The sequence below is a fragment of the Taudactylus pleione genome, unplaced genomic scaffold (genome assembly GCF_031769625.1).
Source record: "Taudactylus pleione unplaced genomic scaffold, aTauple2 ptg000250l, whole genome shotgun sequence".
Taxonomy (NCBI): domain Eukaryota; kingdom Metazoa; phylum Chordata; class Amphibia; order Anura; family Myobatrachidae; genus Taudactylus; species Taudactylus pleione.
The window spans coordinates 1,060,639-1,080,158 of NW_028284652.1; the positions used below are offsets into that span (position 1 = coordinate 1,060,639).

The following is a 19,520-nucleotide window of genomic DNA, read 5'->3' on the forward strand; positions in this document are numbered from 1 at the left end:
CAATCAACATCGACAGCACGCCCCCTTTGATCAGACACAACGAGCGAAGGAAAGTCCTTCGCTCGTCGCGTCTGGCGCATGCGCACGACGGAGCTCCCTCCATCGTGCGCATGCGCAGTGCACACCATCGACCCACTTGCGAGCGGACAGCCGCTTGCGAGTGGGTCTGAATGAGGCCCTTAGTTTCCTCAGAATTTTAAATGTCTTAATGAACCTGGGATCAAATTTATTGGGAGGCAGATGACGTTAGATATTTCTAGCAGATAACTAAACTGTATTACCTGCATTCAAAGTATAGGGTCTACAAAAAAGATCTACAAAAAGTCTGTAATGAGAAGCAGTCTGTGATTAGAAGACATAGATTCCTACAGACTATACTTCGTGAATAAGCAACCTTCATCATTTCTCGACGGGAAGAAGAATGGAGACTAGAAAAAGATGATTTTGGGATACAAACAATAAACAAAATTAAGAGGAATAATCCAGATAATTAATGTGGAGAGTTATTTTATGCAAACTATGCCCATTGCAGATGTTCAGTCCAATTGTCATGTAACCCAGAAACATCTCAGTATCTCAGGTACTGTACTACTTCTAATGACTGATTCATCCTTTCCATATTGCCATGGCTGATAAGAAAACTCAATTGAATCCCACAAAAAATTATCTTCAAAAAAGATACAATTTGACAACATCTAATAATAACAATATTAATAGGTAGTCCAGGAAGATTGAAAATGTGTTGTACAAAGAGTAGAACCAATGTTTTAGCTGAAGGAAGTCTGGACAATGGAATAAAATGACCAATTTATTTAATTGGTCAATTCCTAACCAAAGGTGATTGAAGCCTTTGGATAAAGGTGAATATGTATATAATTAAGTCCACTGAAATGTGCATATAAGGATTGTTGGGAATAGGCAGTGGAAGTAACTGCTCAGAAGGTGAGTTCCTGGGAGTACTGATTCTTAAATAGGCATTATAGGCAAAGCTGAAATCTTTGGCATCAGACTTTAAGGAAGGCCACCAGAATGGACAGGACAGTAACCTTACTGTTTTTATGATACCCAGATGCCCAGACAACTTATGATCATGGATTTCATTTGGACCTGCTTATAGCACGGAATAGCACGGCCCAAAAGACATAATACACTGTCCATAATATACAGGTGTCCACAATAGTATTAAAGCCTGTTTTCCATTCATATCCCTCACACATGCATATCAGATTGTAGACTCCACAAAGGTCTGTTTGGAAAACACTGTTGCTCCTCTCAATTGCAAAAGTCAAGGTAAAGGATATTTGTTTCTGGTGGTGACCTTATTCAGATCCCACAAGTCAATGCATAGGCTTAACCTACCATCCTTCTTGTCGTAAAAAAAAAAAAACACAGCTCCTAACGGTGACAGATTGCTGGATAAACCAATCTTCCATACTCTTCCATAACCATAGATTCAAGAGTAGAAAGAGAATATAATCTAGACATCGGATTTGTTCAGCATGGACCATTGTCAATTGCAATCATAAAGTTAGTGTATGATGGCAGCTTGTTACAAAATACATATATATAGGGCTCAATGTAGTACTGTAGCTTGCAATCTTCAGCCGCTGCGTGAATTTATGCGAGTCTCTCCGTATTTTTAAAGTAGCAATCATGTTAAAGGCTAAACCAGCTTGGTTTAGCCTTTAAAATGAATGCCGCTTTAAAAATGCCCAAGTCTGTGGATCTTCATGAAGGAGACAAATTATTATTTTTCCACACATAGTTGTTAGGAACATGAAGAACACAGTCTAAGTTTAAAGTAAAATTTTTGAATGTCTCTGATATTGATAAAAACTCATCTTTTGCCAGAAAATTGGTCAGGAAAATATAAGAATTTTTCCACAAGAATCATTAACTTGAGCTTGAGATGCCCTACATCCCTTTTCTTGTACAGAAAATATATTAGAGAGTCTTCTACAATTGGTGACATTACCTGAGGCTGATTGACCAAAATTTAATTAATGACATCATTTAAGTCTCCATAGAAGTCCTTCCCAAATTTGTGTCTGGCTGTAATGTCACAAAACAACTTATGCTTGATCAGTTACCAGAATTGATCTTGACTATTCCTGTACATATAGTAGCTAGTCCCTTGCACATGGAACTGCTACGTGGTTGTACCCAGGATTTAAACTTTAAGTAGTAGTAACATATCAGCAACTAGTTACAGATAGAAGCAGGAGACTAGAGCGTATATATTTACTAAAGGTCGATTTTAATCGATTTAAAATCAGTGAAAATCAATCAACATCGAAGTTGTGTTTCTGGGGCTAAATTACACATTTACTAATACATAAAAAAAATAAATAAATTGTCTGTTAGTAAATGTGTGATTTAGCCCCAGAAATACAACATCGATATTGCTCAATTTTCATTGATTTTAAATCAATCAAAATCGACCTTTAGTAAATATACCCCAAGGGCAGAATGTATCAAGCATTGCATTTTGAATGTGATACATCCTGCCACTTACCACATGCATAGCAGCATTTATTAATGGATGCAGTGTTGCGATTAAAACCGGTAATAGCTATCCTTTGCGGTGTGAGGACTTCTAGGTTTATGACCCGGGAGTCCTTCTGCGCATGGCCATCGGCCAGCACATGCACGAGCCACGGGGACCCTGAGATGGATTCTATTGGATCTCTCCTGGGGAATTCTAAAAAAATCCCATAGGCTTCTATTAGGCAATGCCATCTATAGATGGCATTGCCTATCTGGCGCAACCTCCGGAAAGTTTTGCTTTCCGGAGCTTGATATATTTGGGAAAGGGGAATACGATCAAACCTCTGAAGATGGTAGTTTTCGGAGGCTTGACAGTATTTTAGTGTTAGTACATTGTGCCCTAAGTAATATCAAATGACTAACCTTATGGTACTGCATCAGTACACCACATGATGTAATGCAGGATGCAATACCAATGATAACAAGCGGGCACAAATTCAGACAACAGGGAACAGAATCACAACAGGAGTCAATCCAGGTGCAATGACATGAGTTAAGTAGGATTTCACGGACAAGAGTCGGCCCAAACAATAAGGGTCAGGCAGTGGTTGAAACTTCAGAGCAACACTTCAGTAAGAACAAGCCCGGGATAACTTGCGTGTAATGCTATATCTGGCAATGATCTCCCATTGAGGCTGCCATTGAAAGTAGAAGGATGTGGCATGATACAAGCCGGGAATGAGCAGGGATTGCATAATGCATGTTACTGGAAAGTGTCCAGGAAATCCGGCACTGTGATAAAACAACCGCTGCAGCTGATAAGAGCAACAACCGTAGTCTACCCGCTAACCCTACAACATAAAACGCAGTCACTTAGGGGTCTATTTACTAAGCCTTGGATGTACATAAAGTAGACGGAGATAAAGTACCAGCCAACCAGCTCCTAACCCGCTCCGGAGACAGTGGCAGGTGGGGAGTTTGACTGGGGCGGTACACCTGTCAAACCGTAACGCAGGTGTCCTAAGGCGAGCTCAGGGAGGACAGAAACCTCTCGTGGAGCAGAAGGGCTAACTGGGAACAGAATCACAACAGGAGTCAATCTAGGTGCAATGACATGAGTTAAGTATGGATGGAGATAAAGTAGACGGAGATAAAGTACCAGCCAACCAGCTCCTAACCAGCTCCGGGGACAGTGACAGGTGGGGAGTTTGACTGGGGCGGTACACCTGTCAAACCGTAACGTAGGTGTCCTAAGGCGAGCTCAGGGAGGACAGAAACCTCTCGTGGAGCAGAAGGGCTAACAGGGAACAGAATCACAACAGGAGTCAATCCAGGTGCAATGACATGAGTTAAGTAGGATTTCACGGACAAAAGTCGGCCCAAACAATAAGGGTCAGGCAGTGGTTGAAACTTCAGAGCAACACTTCAGTAAGAACAAACCCGGGATAACTTGCGTGTAATGCTATATCTGGCAACAATCTCCCATTGAGGCTGCCATTGAAAGCAGAAGGATGTGGCATGATACAAGCTGGGAATGACCAGGGATTGCATAATGCATGTTACTGGAAAGTGTCCAGGAAATCCGGCACTGTGATAAAACAACCGCTGCAGCTGATAAGAGTAACAACCATAGTCTACCTGCTAACCCTACAACATAAAACGCAGTCACTTAGGGGTCTATTTACTAAGCCTTGGATGGAGCTAAAGTAGACAGAGATAAAGTACCAGCCAACCAGCTCCTATCTGTCATTTTTCAAACACAGCCTGTGACATGGAAGTTAAGAGGTGATTGGCTCATACTTTATCTCTGTTCACTTTATCTCCATCCAAGGCTTAGTAAGTAGACCCGTTACTGTTCCTAACAGTCTGACATTGTCATGCTCACTATTTTAACTAGTGTGCAACCTCAAACTCTCGCCAGCTTACCTGATGGTCTCTGGAGGCTGTTTTAGTTGCATGGTCAATCATTACAGAGGAACCAGAAGTTTAAATTCTACTAAAAAGTTAAATTTTCCATTTGATCACCCGATCAGCAACACAATCAGCCTTCAAAGTATAAAAGGGACCCCCAGGCTGGTTGTAGAATCATGGATTGCCGGTATGGAAGTTGTCCAGGGTGACCCCCTTCAACTTCAGTTCCAGTAGAAGATGTAACTCCACCACTGCCAAACATTCACTGACTGCCACATATTTATTTTACTATCCTGACTGATGCAGAATAAAGACATCACATATAGACTAACCCTACCAGCTTCTCATTATCTATGTGATCTATGGAGAGTATCTGTGTTCTGCAGACAGCAGTGTTTACATATTTACTGTACTGTATGTAGTGCTTCCAATTGTGCATTGAAAACCCTGCATAAAAGCTTGGTCATGTTGTTTATGTCACATAGGTAGTAGTACTGTAAATGTACTAATAATAACAGTAACTTTCTAGTTTATCATATCAAGTACAGTTAGCAGTATCATACTCGGGATTCTCAAAATCATTATTTCTTTCTACTGTACCAAACATAGTTTACTTACAGATTATTATATATTCCTCATTTTCAATTGTGATTAACAATCATCTCCAGGCTATACCCATCTCTGCGAACACAATTTCCCACTTCTCACTAACTTTCTGTGATGTCTGCACACGGACTAGTTCACTAAACAGTATCTCTGCTCTGTTTACGTCACAGTGTTACGTACTGTAGCCTCACTGATTCCCCCACACAATCCCCCACTTGTCCAGCTGCAGATAATGAGCATAAATACCACGCGCGCATTACTCTAATCACCGCACCGGGTGTCACGCAGTGGAGGGACGCCATTGATTGCAGATACTATATAAACATTAAATTCATGACATTTCTGAACTTTCTAATTATAAGGAGATTTCCGCCTCACATTATTCTGTATATATTGGAATTCTCCCTGGGCTCCAGAATATGGGCAAACATATAGTCAACATGTATGAATATGGTTTTTTATTTCACTTATTTTATGGTTAGCAAATAATGGTAGGGTCTACTCACATCAAGGATCACCCAGTAATCTCATTCATTCTTCTTTAATTGGAATAATTAAAGTAGGGATGTGCAGGCTCGGATAGGTTCAAGTTTGCACGCCGAGTTCGGATTTTTCCCTAAAAAAAAATGGAACTCAGAAAGAGGCAAAACATCATCTTGCATGGACAAACATCATCATTCCTGGACAAAGTCCAAGAATGATGATGTTTGTCCATGCAAGATGACGTTTTGCCTCTTTCTGAGTTCCGTTTTTTTGGAGGGAAAAATCCGAACTCGGCGTGCAAACTCGAACCTATCCCAGCCTGCACATCCCTAAATTAAAGTAAATTATATGTTGTGCTTTTTCCATCCCCAATGGTTCTCCTGTGGAGCAATCATCAATTCCCCCATAGGCTTTGCCAATGGGATATGTTCAATATCCCGGCAAATGGGATTCTGCCGTTCAGAATGCTGGTGCCGGAATCCCGACCGCTGGAATCCCGAAGGAAAGTAGCGGGGTTAGGGGGAGGGCTAGAGTTTGGCCCAAGGGGGAGGTAATGTTTAGGCTGCGGGGAGGGGGGGTTAGGTTTAGGCACTGAGAAGGGAGGGTTAGGGTAGGGAGAGGGGGAGGGTTAGGATACCGACCGACATGTGTTGGTATCCTATCCCTGTCAGGATGCCAGCGTCTGGATTTTGAACGCCGGAATACCGAACGCCGGCATCCCGTACCTATCCCTTTGCCAATATTGACTAGGCCCATTATCATATTTATTAATGCTATTGTTCAAGAAATGTTTTGTAAATGCCTAATTTTCATCATTCAGTCCAGTGGACGTCTCTGTCACACACAGGATTCACTCGCAACATTATGCCATCTTCACGGGCCAATCTCACCCCGGACTTGCACATTTTTGCTCGCAGACCGATGGGGCTGCGAACAATAGTGTGCGGGCCCGGCGTGTGGCATACAGCCGCACTTACACGCGCGTGCAAGTAATTCACACCTAATTATATCAAGCCCATAATATATAATTTCAACCTGATATACCCTTTTTACGTAAATACAATAGTCCTCATAAACATTTACAGAAACTCAATTAGGAGGCATATTTTGAATTCTTAGAAGCAGGAATCCAGAAGAGCTGAATTTGTTCTTACGAGGAGATACTATTGTTAGTATTACACCCCAGCAGGACTGAAACTTAACGTTTCTCCATAGCTCTGCTAGCACTAGGGATGTTCATAAAAGGGCATGTTAAACCATATCTTGTGCAAATTACCCAAAATCAAGATATATTAGAGATGAAAGTCTTATAGCTTATTAAAGCCTGTGGAGAAAATACATAGAAGTGTGCTTTGGTGAAAATGCCTTTCTAGTTTATTTATTTTTTTGCAGTTTTAATATCGCCAGATTTAACAAAGGTAAAACTGCAGCAAAACCTCAAAAACCGCTACATTATAATTAATAAATGACCATCCTGATTTTTTGCATGTGAAAAATACAAAGCGCTATATTTATCAATTTATCAAACCGCAGAAAAAAAGGACATAAGAAAATGCCAGAAATAAGAGGTGGTTGTGAGATGTGTTGCTTGGTTTTCTGTTGCGGTTCAGTGGCACATGTCACTGCCAGATCTATATCCGGCTAGAACCATCCCTTCCCGACCAGGATCTAGTATCAAGTATTCTAGGGCAAAGGTCCCAAACTCTTCCATTGCAGTCCTGTTTTTAAGGATATCCATGCTTGAGCCTAGATGGTTAAATCAAATTGACTGAGGTGCTAATTAAGTCAATTTGGATTCCCTGGAACCATCCTCCTTCCTATAACCTTTTTCTAAACTTCTATATTCCGGGATGTAGTCAGCATCCCGGCGTCGGGATCCCGGCTCCAGTATCCCGACCGCCGGCAACCTGAAGGTAAGTATCGGGGGTTAGGGGAGGGTTAGGTTTAGGGCTAGGCACTAGGGGGAGGGTTAGGGTTAGGCACTAAAGTGGTAGGGTTAGGCTGCGGGAGGGAGAGGTTATTTTTAGGCACCGGGGGAGGGAGGGTTAGGGTGCGGGGAGGTGGAGTTTAGGTTTAGGCACTAGCGGGGGAGGTTAGGTTTAGGCACGGGGGAGGGAGGGTTATGGTAGGGGTTAGGGTTAGTAGTACTGTACATACTTACGGGTGTTGGGATTCATTCTGACGGGATGCCACTGTCGGTATTTTGAGCGCCGGGAACCCATACCCAACCCCTATATTCCATGCCAAGTTATTCTTCTATGAGATATACCGTAAGTGATATATAGTTCAAAGTTTTTATAAATATTGCACTGTATACTCATCTGCTATTATTACAAATATAGTTTTCTCTTTCAGTCCAGCTTAATAAAGGATGTTAAACAAACAACTTCCGTTGTCTCTCCATAATGTAACCACATTTGGAAGTAATGCAGAGGTTTGTGATTTGTACTTAATGCAACCTCTTGCAAATGCTTAAGTTTATAGTATGTTCAAACAATATATGCAGACCTAAGCATGCACAACAGGCAGCACTTACATACAACTGCATATTAATCAGATATATCTGAGCAGACACAACTAGACATGTTGCGAATGAATAGGGGGAGGGGCCCTACACTGCACAAACCTAAGCACAATGTGAGGTGCTACCTGCTGAGAATAGTAGTACTGCAAGCAGAAAAAGAGAAAACATGCACGTGCACGCTCTAACCATGCTAAGCCTAATAATAATACTGTTAGATTGCATCAAAGACGTTCTTAGCATAATAATGGCCATAATTATGGGCCTGCCCACCATATCCAGGTGACCTCGATCAGGCAGGTCCCTAACACTCCTATGCAGGGCCGGATTAAGGGGGGGCGACAGGGGCGGTCGTCCCTGGGCCCCCACACACAGAGGGCCCCCACACTACTGCATGCAGCACATTCAGTGCTGCTGCATCAGCTTGGGGCAGGGCGGTAGTGTGGACGGCACATAAGTGCCGTCCGCACTACACAGCACAAACACACAGGCGCCGGCGGCTGTGTATTTGTTTTAGCAGCCGATGAGAGTCACACAGACTCTCATCGGCTGCTGCGCTGCGGCCCACTGCCAGAGCCTCCGTCTTTCGGCTCCCACAGTGGCTGATGGCAGAGACGATGATGTCTCTCCTATCATGCACAGCGGGCCGGCCCGGGAGGACGCCGGACGGAGGAGCAGATGCTGTCTACTAGGGACACTGCTGTGGGGGGGGGGAAGTACTACTAGGGGCACTGCTGTGGGGAGGGGAAACGACGACTACTACTAGGGGCTCTGCTGGGGGGGAAAGCATGACTACTACTAGGGGCACTGCTGGGGTGGAAAGCATGACTACTCCTAGGGACTTATGGGGATACTACTAGGGGCACTGCTGGTGGGGGAAGGACTACTACTAGGGACTTCTGGGGGTATTACTAGGGGCACTGGGTACTACTAGGGGCACTGCTGGGGATACTACTGGGGGCAATGCACACTGCTGCGACCACTACTGGGGGACACAGCATAGAGGGTGATTACTACTAGGGGTACTCCTGGGGGGACTACTGTTGAGGGGGGACTGCTACTGGGGGCATGGCTGGGCTAGGCTCTGCTCTGTGTGGCTTGAAGGGGGCCCCCGAAACTTAGTTGCCCTGGGGCCCCCACAAGCCTTAATCCGGCCCTGCTCCTATGGAACAAATACAGGGCACGGAATCCCCAGGCCAACCCAGCAGAACCGCCCCATGGCATCACACTAGTGCAAGATTACAAGTGATGGTTAAAGAATTATAAAGAAACTCCTATGTGTTAAGTCTTACATAAGTAAAAGGTTATAATGAAAAGTGTATGAAGTGCTACATATATAAAAAACAAACTAAAGAAGTGAAAAAGTGTACATTATGATGCCATGAAATAGTCCAGCCCAGACAGCCCCGTGCCCCTATACCAGTCCCAAAACTAACAGCATATATAAAGTAGGTCTTACCCTCACTATGCCTTATTAAATGTGCAGTCTTGGAGTGCAAGGACTCTTTGCTAATTAAAAACACCCAGAAACAGGGGGGAGGAGTGCTAATCAAGGTAGGAGTCTCGTCCTTCCAGTGTACATACATACACACACATAGGCCCTGATTCAGATGCGCTTGCTGCCGCAGGCAGCTTGCAGGGTCTGTGGGCGTCTTTTTTTTTTCTACTGCCACTCGCAAAGCTGTGGGAGACCTCCCACAGCTTGTGTGAGCGGCCTGGAGACCGTCGCGATATGGTAGGGTCTAGGCTGTCGCAAGGCGAGTGGACTTCTTGCTCTAATAGAGCAGGAAGTCCACTACTGACATTAGTAGTGATGTCAGTAGGTCCTCCCACAAACTCCAGGCATTCCTAAGGGAACGCCTGCGTTTGTGCAGCCACCCCCCCTACCCGCCTACAAAACGGGGCGAGCTATCACTCACCATCGACAGCAGCCCGTCTTGTAGCGAGCCCCGTAGCAACTGAACTTCAGTCGCTTGGAGGGGCGCGCGCATGCGCTCGCCGGACGTGGCGCATGCGCAGTGGCCAAACATTGAGCCGCTTGCGAGCACTGTGTGCTCGCAAGCGGCTCTGAATCAGGCCCATAGTACAGAATGCATAGGAGGAGGGGCCCTAGATTGCACACCCTAGACACAACTAGACATGTTCTTTTTTAACTTACCCTGTGTAACAGCTGTATATAGTTTATTTTATATTCACATTTAAACATATAAGCACAGCAGCAGGTAGTTATCAATCCTCTGGGTAGCTATGCACTGTATAAATATCCATCATGAGTATCAATAACAACAGTGTAACAAATTCATGTACTGGCAGGAGCATGTTCACTGTAACTTGAGAAACATTCTGTGATATTATATTGCCAACTTCCAGTACATTGGCTCTAAATGATCACATGACAAGTGTGACGGACACATGACAGCTAATTTTAAAAATGTTGTATTTTTTTCAATAATGGTAACAACTGTATACACTGCAATTACTATTTTACTCAGACTATAATGTTATTGTTGCATTAAGAACTGCATGGCTGGTCACTTTAATAGTGTGTTTAATACAGGTTGAGTCTCCCATTTCCAAATATTCCGAAATACAGAATATTCCAAAATACGGATTTTTTTTGGCAAGACTGAGATAATGAAACCTTTGATTTTTGATGATTCAATGTACACACACTTTGTCTAAGGCACAAATTATTAAAAATATTGTTTAAAATTACCTTCAGGCTGTGTGTATAAAGTGTATATGAAACATAAATGAATTTCATTTCTGTACACAAACTTTGTTTGAGCCATAAAATTATTGAATATATTGTATAAAATGACCTGCAGGCTGTGTGTATAAGGTGTATATAACACATAAATGCATTCTGTGTGTATATTTGGGTCCTATTCCCAAGATATTTCATTATGGTACGCAATTATTCCAAAATACGGAATATTCCGTTATCCAAAACACCCCTGATCCCAAGCATTTTGGATATGGGAGACTCAACCTGTACTGTGTTTTAGGCAAATTAGGGTTATTTAGAGTGGTGAAGGACAAGAAATATGTCTCCTTTTGTGCTCTTGGTTTATAAACCTATGTGGGTGCACTTGCTCTGTATGCACATAAATTATACATGTCACAGTCTGCTGCATACCTTACCAGCACAAAGTTACTTGAGTGAAAATTAGAGTTCATGCAGGGTGAAAATAATTTGTGAAGATGAGACCTACTTCTGAGGTATCAATCATTTTCCAAGGATTTGTAGCCAAGTGAGCTGGGATTGCAACACCTCAGTGTGTACCTGTTTTCCTGCACAAAGTCCAAGCCTGTAGGCTAAACAAGCATACAGGCTATCAGTCCAGTAGACACAAGCAACATGACTAAACAGAGTGGCACAAAGATCACCAAGTGCCTCATGTTTAAGGGGTCTATTTGGTAAAAAAGTGCTAAATCCTGTAGATAATTTTTTAGTATTTGTCACTGTATCTTGCATTCTTCTGATATTTATATAAAAATCCTGCAAGGACAGACCAAGAGAAAAAGACCTGACTCCGCTATGAGAAAACACACATGTGCTTCTGTTCTCCCTTTAGCAACCGTGAAAGATTGAACGTGAAGGTTGAAGCAAGAAAAATGGGTTAAAGGATTTGTGATTCAATACTCTATTACAATATAATAATAATTGTGGTGGCACTTCTCGGTGTTTTCAAAGATATGTTTTACTGATCCCTACTTTTCTTTGTTGTAGGTGAAAAATGTCCCTTTTTTATAGACAGTTGTCAGTAAATTCATCGATGGGCGTCAACAATTTCCAAAAATCAGCACAATCATACTTTTTACCACAACTGGTGCTAAAATGAAATGCTGTTCTTCCAATTGCACAAAAACGTGGACAGGTGTAGCCCACGGCGCATACGAAGGTCAGGTTCTAGACCAAGTTAAGCCCAGGTTAAAAAGTGCCTTTTGTGTCCCTCCTCTACACCCAAAAAAACTCCTGTTACTATTTATACTAGTACTGAAGTACTAGTAACCAGTGCTGGATTTCCTACTGAGCATGTGAGCAGAGCCGTAACTAGACTTTTTGGTGCCCTGTGCCAGAAAGAGCATTGGCGCCCCCCCTCATTTTTCAAAGGCACAATTTCCCTCCAAAAAAGGGGAATGGCCTCATGGGGAAGGGTCAGGAAAGAGATAGGAGTGGCCAGGAGATGCTGGGGATGAAATATGAGGAAGCTACAAGCAAGAATGATAATAACAAGACATTTGACAGGTCCAAACAGCGCCCCCTGACCTGTGGTGCCCTGTGCGATGGCACCTGCCGCACTACCCTAGCTACGGCCCTGCATGTGAGGCACATGTCTGGGGACGCCCCTAGCTGGGTACAGCCAGCAGTCTCCCTGCATCAGAGCTTTCCAGTGCTCCAACTCAGCCGCAGTTATTAGGACACACAACATGTTGAAAATAGTGTATATATTGTTAGCGGTGGTATGGCAGAATAATAATACACACCAGTGGATCTTTTAATCATAAGGCAGCCCAATACTTAACCAGTGGGTTGGTTTATTCAGCAGTAATCTGGATGTGCAGCTGTACTTACAGTTTAGTAAGTAACAGACTCCCAGCATGGAGTGGAGTCTGAGTGGAATGTACAGGCACGAGCCAGTGACCGTACTGGGGTAGTGGTGCAGGATACAAGTGGTGACAATTCTTGGAGAGTGGAACATTTCCGTGTACCACTGTCGAGCTCTAACACAGTGACAAGATGATGCTGCACATACGCAGAAGACTAAACTGCGGCCATCTTGATAAGAGAATGAAGCCTCCCAGACAAAACCAATATGGAGATTGTGCAGTAGCATCAAAACAACAAATACTACATCCACAAGATGTATCAGGGGGAGTCTGAGGAGAAGCTGCATGTGCAGTCCAGGAGCCCGGAAGAGAAGTTTCTTAGCTCACAAAAGGCAAAAAAATAGGTAGCTAAAAGGACCCCTAAATCCGCCCCAACTAGAAGCATCATAGAACATGGATGATGATGATGATGATGTTGCACAGAACTGGAAGCAATTCATTTTTCAGTAGGACAGCACATGCATTTTTCATAAAGTTTGCTTAAAAAGAAAGCTTTATTAATTTAACTGTAGATTTAGTCATTTTCCCTTATTCTCTCTGTCTCGGCGAGGAGAAAACTTGTGTGCCGTGTGTCGCTCACTTTTCTTGTCGTATTTCGCAAATGTGAAAGATGGAAACATATTTCTCTAGTCCAGTGAGTGTGGGGCTGCCCACTTGCTACCTATGGGGACTACAGGAATAGGACAAGGGAAATGAGGGAAATGAAAAGGAACCTTTTACTTTACTATATACATATGAAGAAAGGAAAACTATCATTTTTTACAGCTAAAATAAATAGACCCCTAAGTTATGTGCATTGTATTGTCTAGTCTCAAACTCAGTCCTCAGGACCCCAACAGTACGTTTTCCAGGTCTCCTCAAAGAATCACAAGTGAAATAATTAGCTCCACTTGTGAATCTTTTAAAATGTGTCAGTGAGTAATGAATACACCTGTGCTCCTGCTGGGTGACCTGGAAAACGTGACCTGTGTGGGGATCCTGAGGATCGAGTTTGAGAACCACTGGTCTAGTGACGTGGTAGGCTGAATATAGTATGCCTAAGCAGCATCCTGTTATTGTCTCTACTACATTTATTTGTTAAAATATAACTTCCAGACCATTTGGTAAGAATTTGTCACAGTGAAGTGGGAGGGGTACACTGTTACCTCTGTTCTGGATGTCTGGCTTATGCAGGAGATAGAGATGGGATCATTAACAGAGAGCTGCCAAGAGGAATATGCATCAGTGATGGATTTAGAACAACCCACACTGCTGACTGAATCAGGATTGGTGTAAAAAATGGAGTCTGACTACAGGGGATCAGCTGCCGTTTGCCATCTTTGTAACCAGAGGTTGAGTAATGTTGCTCCCACAGCAGAAAAGTTAGAAAAGTAATAAATAAAACAGAGGCCCTGATTCAGGCCGCTCGCATTGCTGTGGGCTGCCACCCACAGCTAATGCGAGCGGCCAGGATGGTCGCGATAGTCAAGACCATCGCGACCATCGGGCTTGCGACGAGACCCTTGTGGTAGGGTCTCGTGGCCACAAGCCCCAGAGAGCTTTCGGCTCAAACAGAGCCGAAAGCTCTCCCACTGACATCACTTGTGATGTTAGTGGGGCCGTCCCCAGACGGTAGGTGTTCTCATGGGAACGCCTCCGTCAGGGCAGCCACCTCCCCCGTCCCGCCCACCAAAGGGGGCGTGCTGTCACTCAACATCGGCAGCACGCCCCCTTTGGTGCGAGACCCAGAGCGACGGATTGCCCGTCGCTATCCGGGTCTTGCGCATACGCACAACGGAGCCGGCTCCATCGTGGGCATGCGCTCTGGGCCACCATCGACCTGGTTGTGAGCGCTCATCGCTTGCGACCGGGTCTGAATCAGGCCCAGTGTTCCTACCAAGTGGTGGTTTTTCGATAGACATTTGCTATAAAATAACTATTAACTGGTTCTTATTCCTAAAGCAAAGGAATTAAAGAAGAGCCATCATAAATGAATATTCCATAAAGTTATATATATATATATATATATATATATATACATACACACCCTAATACCAACAGCGGCACTCCGGATAAGAAAACTAGAGACTCATAGCTAAATGCAGCGATGTTTCAGCACCTTTAATCAGCGCTTTTATCAAGCCTGATAAAAGCGCTGATTTGAGGCACTGAAACATCGCTGCAATTAGCCTATGAGTCTCTAGTTTTTTTATCTGGAGTGCCGTTTGGTGACAGTGGACCTTTAGCATGAAGGTGCATTGTGCAGGGCACCCGGTCCAGTTGTTATCTTTACCAGCGAGTGCCGGACCGTGGATTTGTATATATAATATATATATATATATATATATATATATATATATAAACTGTATATAATTATACTATACCTATAGTTGTCTATAATTGAAGGCTAAAGCAGCACGTGCCAGAAAAATGGGCTAAAGGATTTGTGGGTCAATACCCTGAACAATATAAAAACTGTTGTAGCACTTCTCTGTGCTTTGCAGAAGTGTTTTACCGATCCCTACTTTTCTTAATGATGGCTGAAAAGTGTTCCTTCTCTATAGACTGTCATTAACTTCACGTCAACTCTTTTCCCAAATCAGACTTATTGTCACAGCTGGCGCTAAAATAAGATGCAGTTCTCCCACAATGACACAAACACATGGACAGGTGTAGCCTGAGGCGCAGGGCAGGTTCTAGGTCCTAGACCAAGTGAGGCTCAGAGTGAAAAGTGCCTTTGGTGTCCCTCATCTAAATCCCCCAAAAACCACTTTTAGTATAAACATTAGCAACGCCATGGAGCATGGAGGAGGATGCACTACAGTTGGAAGCATCTGCCCTCTGCCAGTAATTCTTACCAATGATTAGACCTTTTTAAGAATTTTTTTTTTTCTTTATTAGCAAATCATTGTGAGCATTTAGCATGATCCATAGGTGACCATTTGTCATATGCACAAAATGCTGCAGGTTACTCAAGCTTACAAGATATCCATGCTGCCCATATGTCAGAAAACATGGTGACAGCCAAACTCCAGATTGTGGGGAGGACAAAGGAGGCAGGGCTGGATTGTAGGCGGAGCCTGCTGGTGCAACAGGAGGCAGTGCACCTACAGAGCTGTAACCATTGCCCAGATTGTTTGTACCTGTTACTGGTTAGAGGCACCTGGATCCCAACCCAAGTCCTCACTTGCTGGCCTGGTGCAACGTGTTCACAAGCCTAGCTCCTAGAAGTGTCGTGGATATGATGTGCTGACATTGCAACATTGCCTGTAGGTGAACAGTAAAGACTAGGGGGTCTATTCATGTAGCAGTGAAAAGCTCTCTATAGGTGAATAAAGAGCTGTTCACTGCCTCATTTTATTCAGAGAAGGGGGTTACCATGGAGAAAGCTCAGATTTCCCCAGCGGTGCCCCTGATTAGTTTAGATATTGCTTCCCCATATACTAGTATGGGGAGAGTGATTCATATAAGCACAGAAAGCTCAGCTTTTCATTTCGCTTCTAAAAATAATTCACCATCTCAGGACGGCATAATGAGCCTCCTAACGGGAGAGGGGATGTAGTCAGCATACCGGCGTCCAGGATGCCGACGTGCAACATACCGGGGCTGAAATCCAGACAGCGTCTTACCCGAAGGTAAGCATCGGGCGTTAAGGGGAGGGGTTAGGGTGTGGGATTAGGGGGAGGGTTAGGGTTAGGCACTAGGCGGGAGGGTTAGCTTTAGGCACTAGGGGGGGAAATTAGGTTTAGGCACCGAGGAGGGAGTGTTAGGTTTATTGTGCAGGAGGGGGGAGGTTAGGTTTAGGCACTAGAGGGGGAGGTTAGGATTAGGCACCTGGGAGGGATGGGTAGGGGTTAGTCTTACCTTCTATCCTTATTGGTGTTGGGATTCTGAATGTCGGGATGCTGCTGTCAGTATTCTGACCAACGGCATCCCGACCGCCAGGATCTCATACCCAACCCAACCCAACCAGAGGTCCCGGGCTCCCGGCCGCCAATCTACCCATGGCTAGGATCAGCCGACAGCAGCCCCCGTGCAGTCACACACATATCGGACTTCAGATATGACTGTCTTGGCACTTCTTCCCCAAATCATAGAAGGGCTATTTTCTGGAGGACGTTGCAAGATAGGTAAGTTTACTTGAATGGCTACAATACATTACTATATATCACATTGATGTGATGCAATATTTAGTGATATTTTAGTTACGGTAGCCAGTTAATGTTTTACATTAATAGAGCCCTAGAACAGTGATCCAGAGACAGAGTAGCAGGAGACTGAGGATCGCCTTTGGTATTTTAGCCACTGTGTATGGGCATGATAAAATAATTAGATGGGGGATGTTGCGAGCACAAAACAAAAAACATAGACTTTGGGGTGGGGGGTAGATTTTATTGATGGGGGCCCCGACAAGTTAGATACAATGGGTCCCCCTTAAATTTTAATCTGGCCCTGGCTCCAGAGAATACACAAAACTATGGGGTCTATGTACTAAGCCTTGGAGAGAGATAAATCAGCTCCTAACTGTCACTTTACAGGCTGTGTTTGAATAATGACAATTAGGAGCTGATTGGTTGGGACTTTATCTCCGTTCACTTTATCTCCATCCAAGGCTTAGTAAAAGACCCCTTTGTTCCCTGCCCAGTAAACATTAATTACTGTTCTGCACATATTACTATGCCGGATCAGAAACATAACTTAGTTTCACATTGATTTTGTTTTAATATAGTTTATATTGAATTCAAATGGTTGTGCGTCATGGTGCTCAAAATGCGCCCAGAACAAACTGTACCATTCCACTTTCAACTTCTTTGGCAAATTAAATGAGTGTACACTGTACTGTACAGCGTCCTGACACAAGCTATGAGATAACAGCCCATAGTGGAGGCACACAGCATAGATGATATTAAAAGTAGTGCAGCAGTAACTAGTCTAAAGGTGCAAACACACGTAACGATTTTTTAATGATTTAACTATAACGACGTCGTTGAAAAAATTGTTCAGTTTCTGAGTTATAACGATTATCGTTCATGCGCGTTCCCATTTGTAGTTCATTCTGACTGACCAACTGAACAATTTTCATTAAGGGAAGTTACAAAAATTGTCTGTAGTTCAAAAAAATCTGCACTTTAAAAAATCTGACAGATAATCTGACATAAAATCGTTCATAAAATCTTTGGTGACAAAATCGTTGTGTGTGTATGCAGCTTAATTAGTTGGCTTTAGGGATTTTTTATTAAGGCAGATATAGCTTCTAATATCATGATCATAGGAGATATAACTATGGGTAAGCAATAACTGGGCTGGCTGGATAGACATTTCTTTATCATATGTATATGCCCTTGTTTTACTATTACAGTAACCCAATAACTTGCCAGTATGCTGACTTGAACATACTGTGCACGATTTACAATGTCATCAGTAATTGCCATTATATTTGTCAAACGTTACCAAGGTTACCCATAGGCGTTACTCACCATCTTTATGATCTCGGGGTAAACTGGTTCTATGAGGACTCCCCTGTTTGTGGCAATACACTCAACAAGTTCATTCAGAGCAGCCCTCTTAATCTCTTTTCCTTTGAGGTCAGCCACGCAGTCCATAAAATGAAAGATAACTGAGCACTGCTGCAACTTCTTACAGAACAGGTCATGGAGCTCAGAAACTGGAGCATCTGGACAGGAAACAAAGAAAAGCATCAGCAGTGGTACAGTATGTAACACACATAAATAAGCATATAGCTTTTGTCATTGTTACTAAATATATTCACTTACAACATATGTGAAAAAAAAATTTCCACATGAACTTCATTAAGCACATCGAAGGGAGCAATGAAAGGTTTAGAGGTCAGTGCAGTGGGTGGGCCAAGTTCAATGACTACTTAGGTGAGAGTAATATTCAAGTCCCAAGGATAAGATTGTATCGGCTGCAATAATAATTGTGATTGGTTGCTAGCATTGGGCAATGCACTGCACATGTTATGTTACAGTAGATATTACTGCCGAACTGCATTTAGATTTGTGTGCTGTCTGACGGGCATGGGCATTATGCTGGAGATAAGACTAATTCGAAACTGGGTTTAGTATGGATATTTGGACTATTATGATGGAAAATAGAGTTTTTTTGTTGAACGCTCGAACTGTACTTCTAAATTGCGGAGTTTATAGCCGTTTACATAGATAATATAATGCTGGGTGCGAAATAATATGTTTTTAAGTTGCTTTCATTATTTACTTACTGTACATATATAATTGTAAATGATTATTTAGTCAGCCAGATTGAGGGCAGGATGAATGATGCATCGCATTTTGATCCCGCCACTCATTGCAAGGATAATGATATTTACTAATGCCTTATGCTTGAAAAAGAGCTATCCTTTGTGATAGAAGGACTTCCGGGTATAGGACCCAGGAGTCTTTCTGCGCATGCGTTAAATGACTCATGCGGCGTGGGCGTGCTGGGAGAGATCTGATTGGATTCCTCTCAGCAGGAAGTGCGAACAGTAGCCAACAGGCTTCTATTGGGTAACGTCATCTAGAGATTTCATTGCCCACTGCCTCCAAGCCCCAGAATGTATCACATTCCTGAGCTTGATGCATTTGCGGTAAGCGACCAAACCTCCAATTACGTCATTTTCGGAGGTTTGACCGCAAATGATGCATTGATGCATCCCGCCCTGGTTCTTTAATAGCAAATTTTGCTTTTAGTCAGCAGCACTGATACAGTTGCCAAACCTAGTGCCATCGACCCACTCACCACCAGAAATTGCCATCTATTTCCTCATCTCGCTGTTCACCTATTTTCTCACTGCCTTCACATACCTCACCCCTCTGTTGTTCCTCAGCTTGGTGAAGAGAATATGGAAATATATACACAAATCATTATTTGTCATCAAAGCAGGCTTGTCTACCCTCCCGAT

At 43.3% G+C, this 19,520-nt stretch overlaps 1 protein-coding gene across 2 annotated transcripts in view; it reads right to left on the minus strand.

Annotated features, from left to right (window-relative positions):
* The window catches only part of PPP2R5B (protein phosphatase 2 regulatory subunit B'beta), a 76,740-nt gene that overhangs the window by 45,260 nt on the left and 11,960 nt on the right, over positions 1 to 19,520 (minus strand). For both annotated transcript variants that reach the window (XM_088480014.1, XM_088480015.1), the window contains exon 3: positions 18,079 to 18,275. In XM_088480014.1, the coding sequence (XP_088336140.1) occupies positions 18,079 to 18,275 (197 nt within the window). The remainder of the gene's footprint in view (positions 1 to 18,078; positions 18,276 to 19,520) is intronic.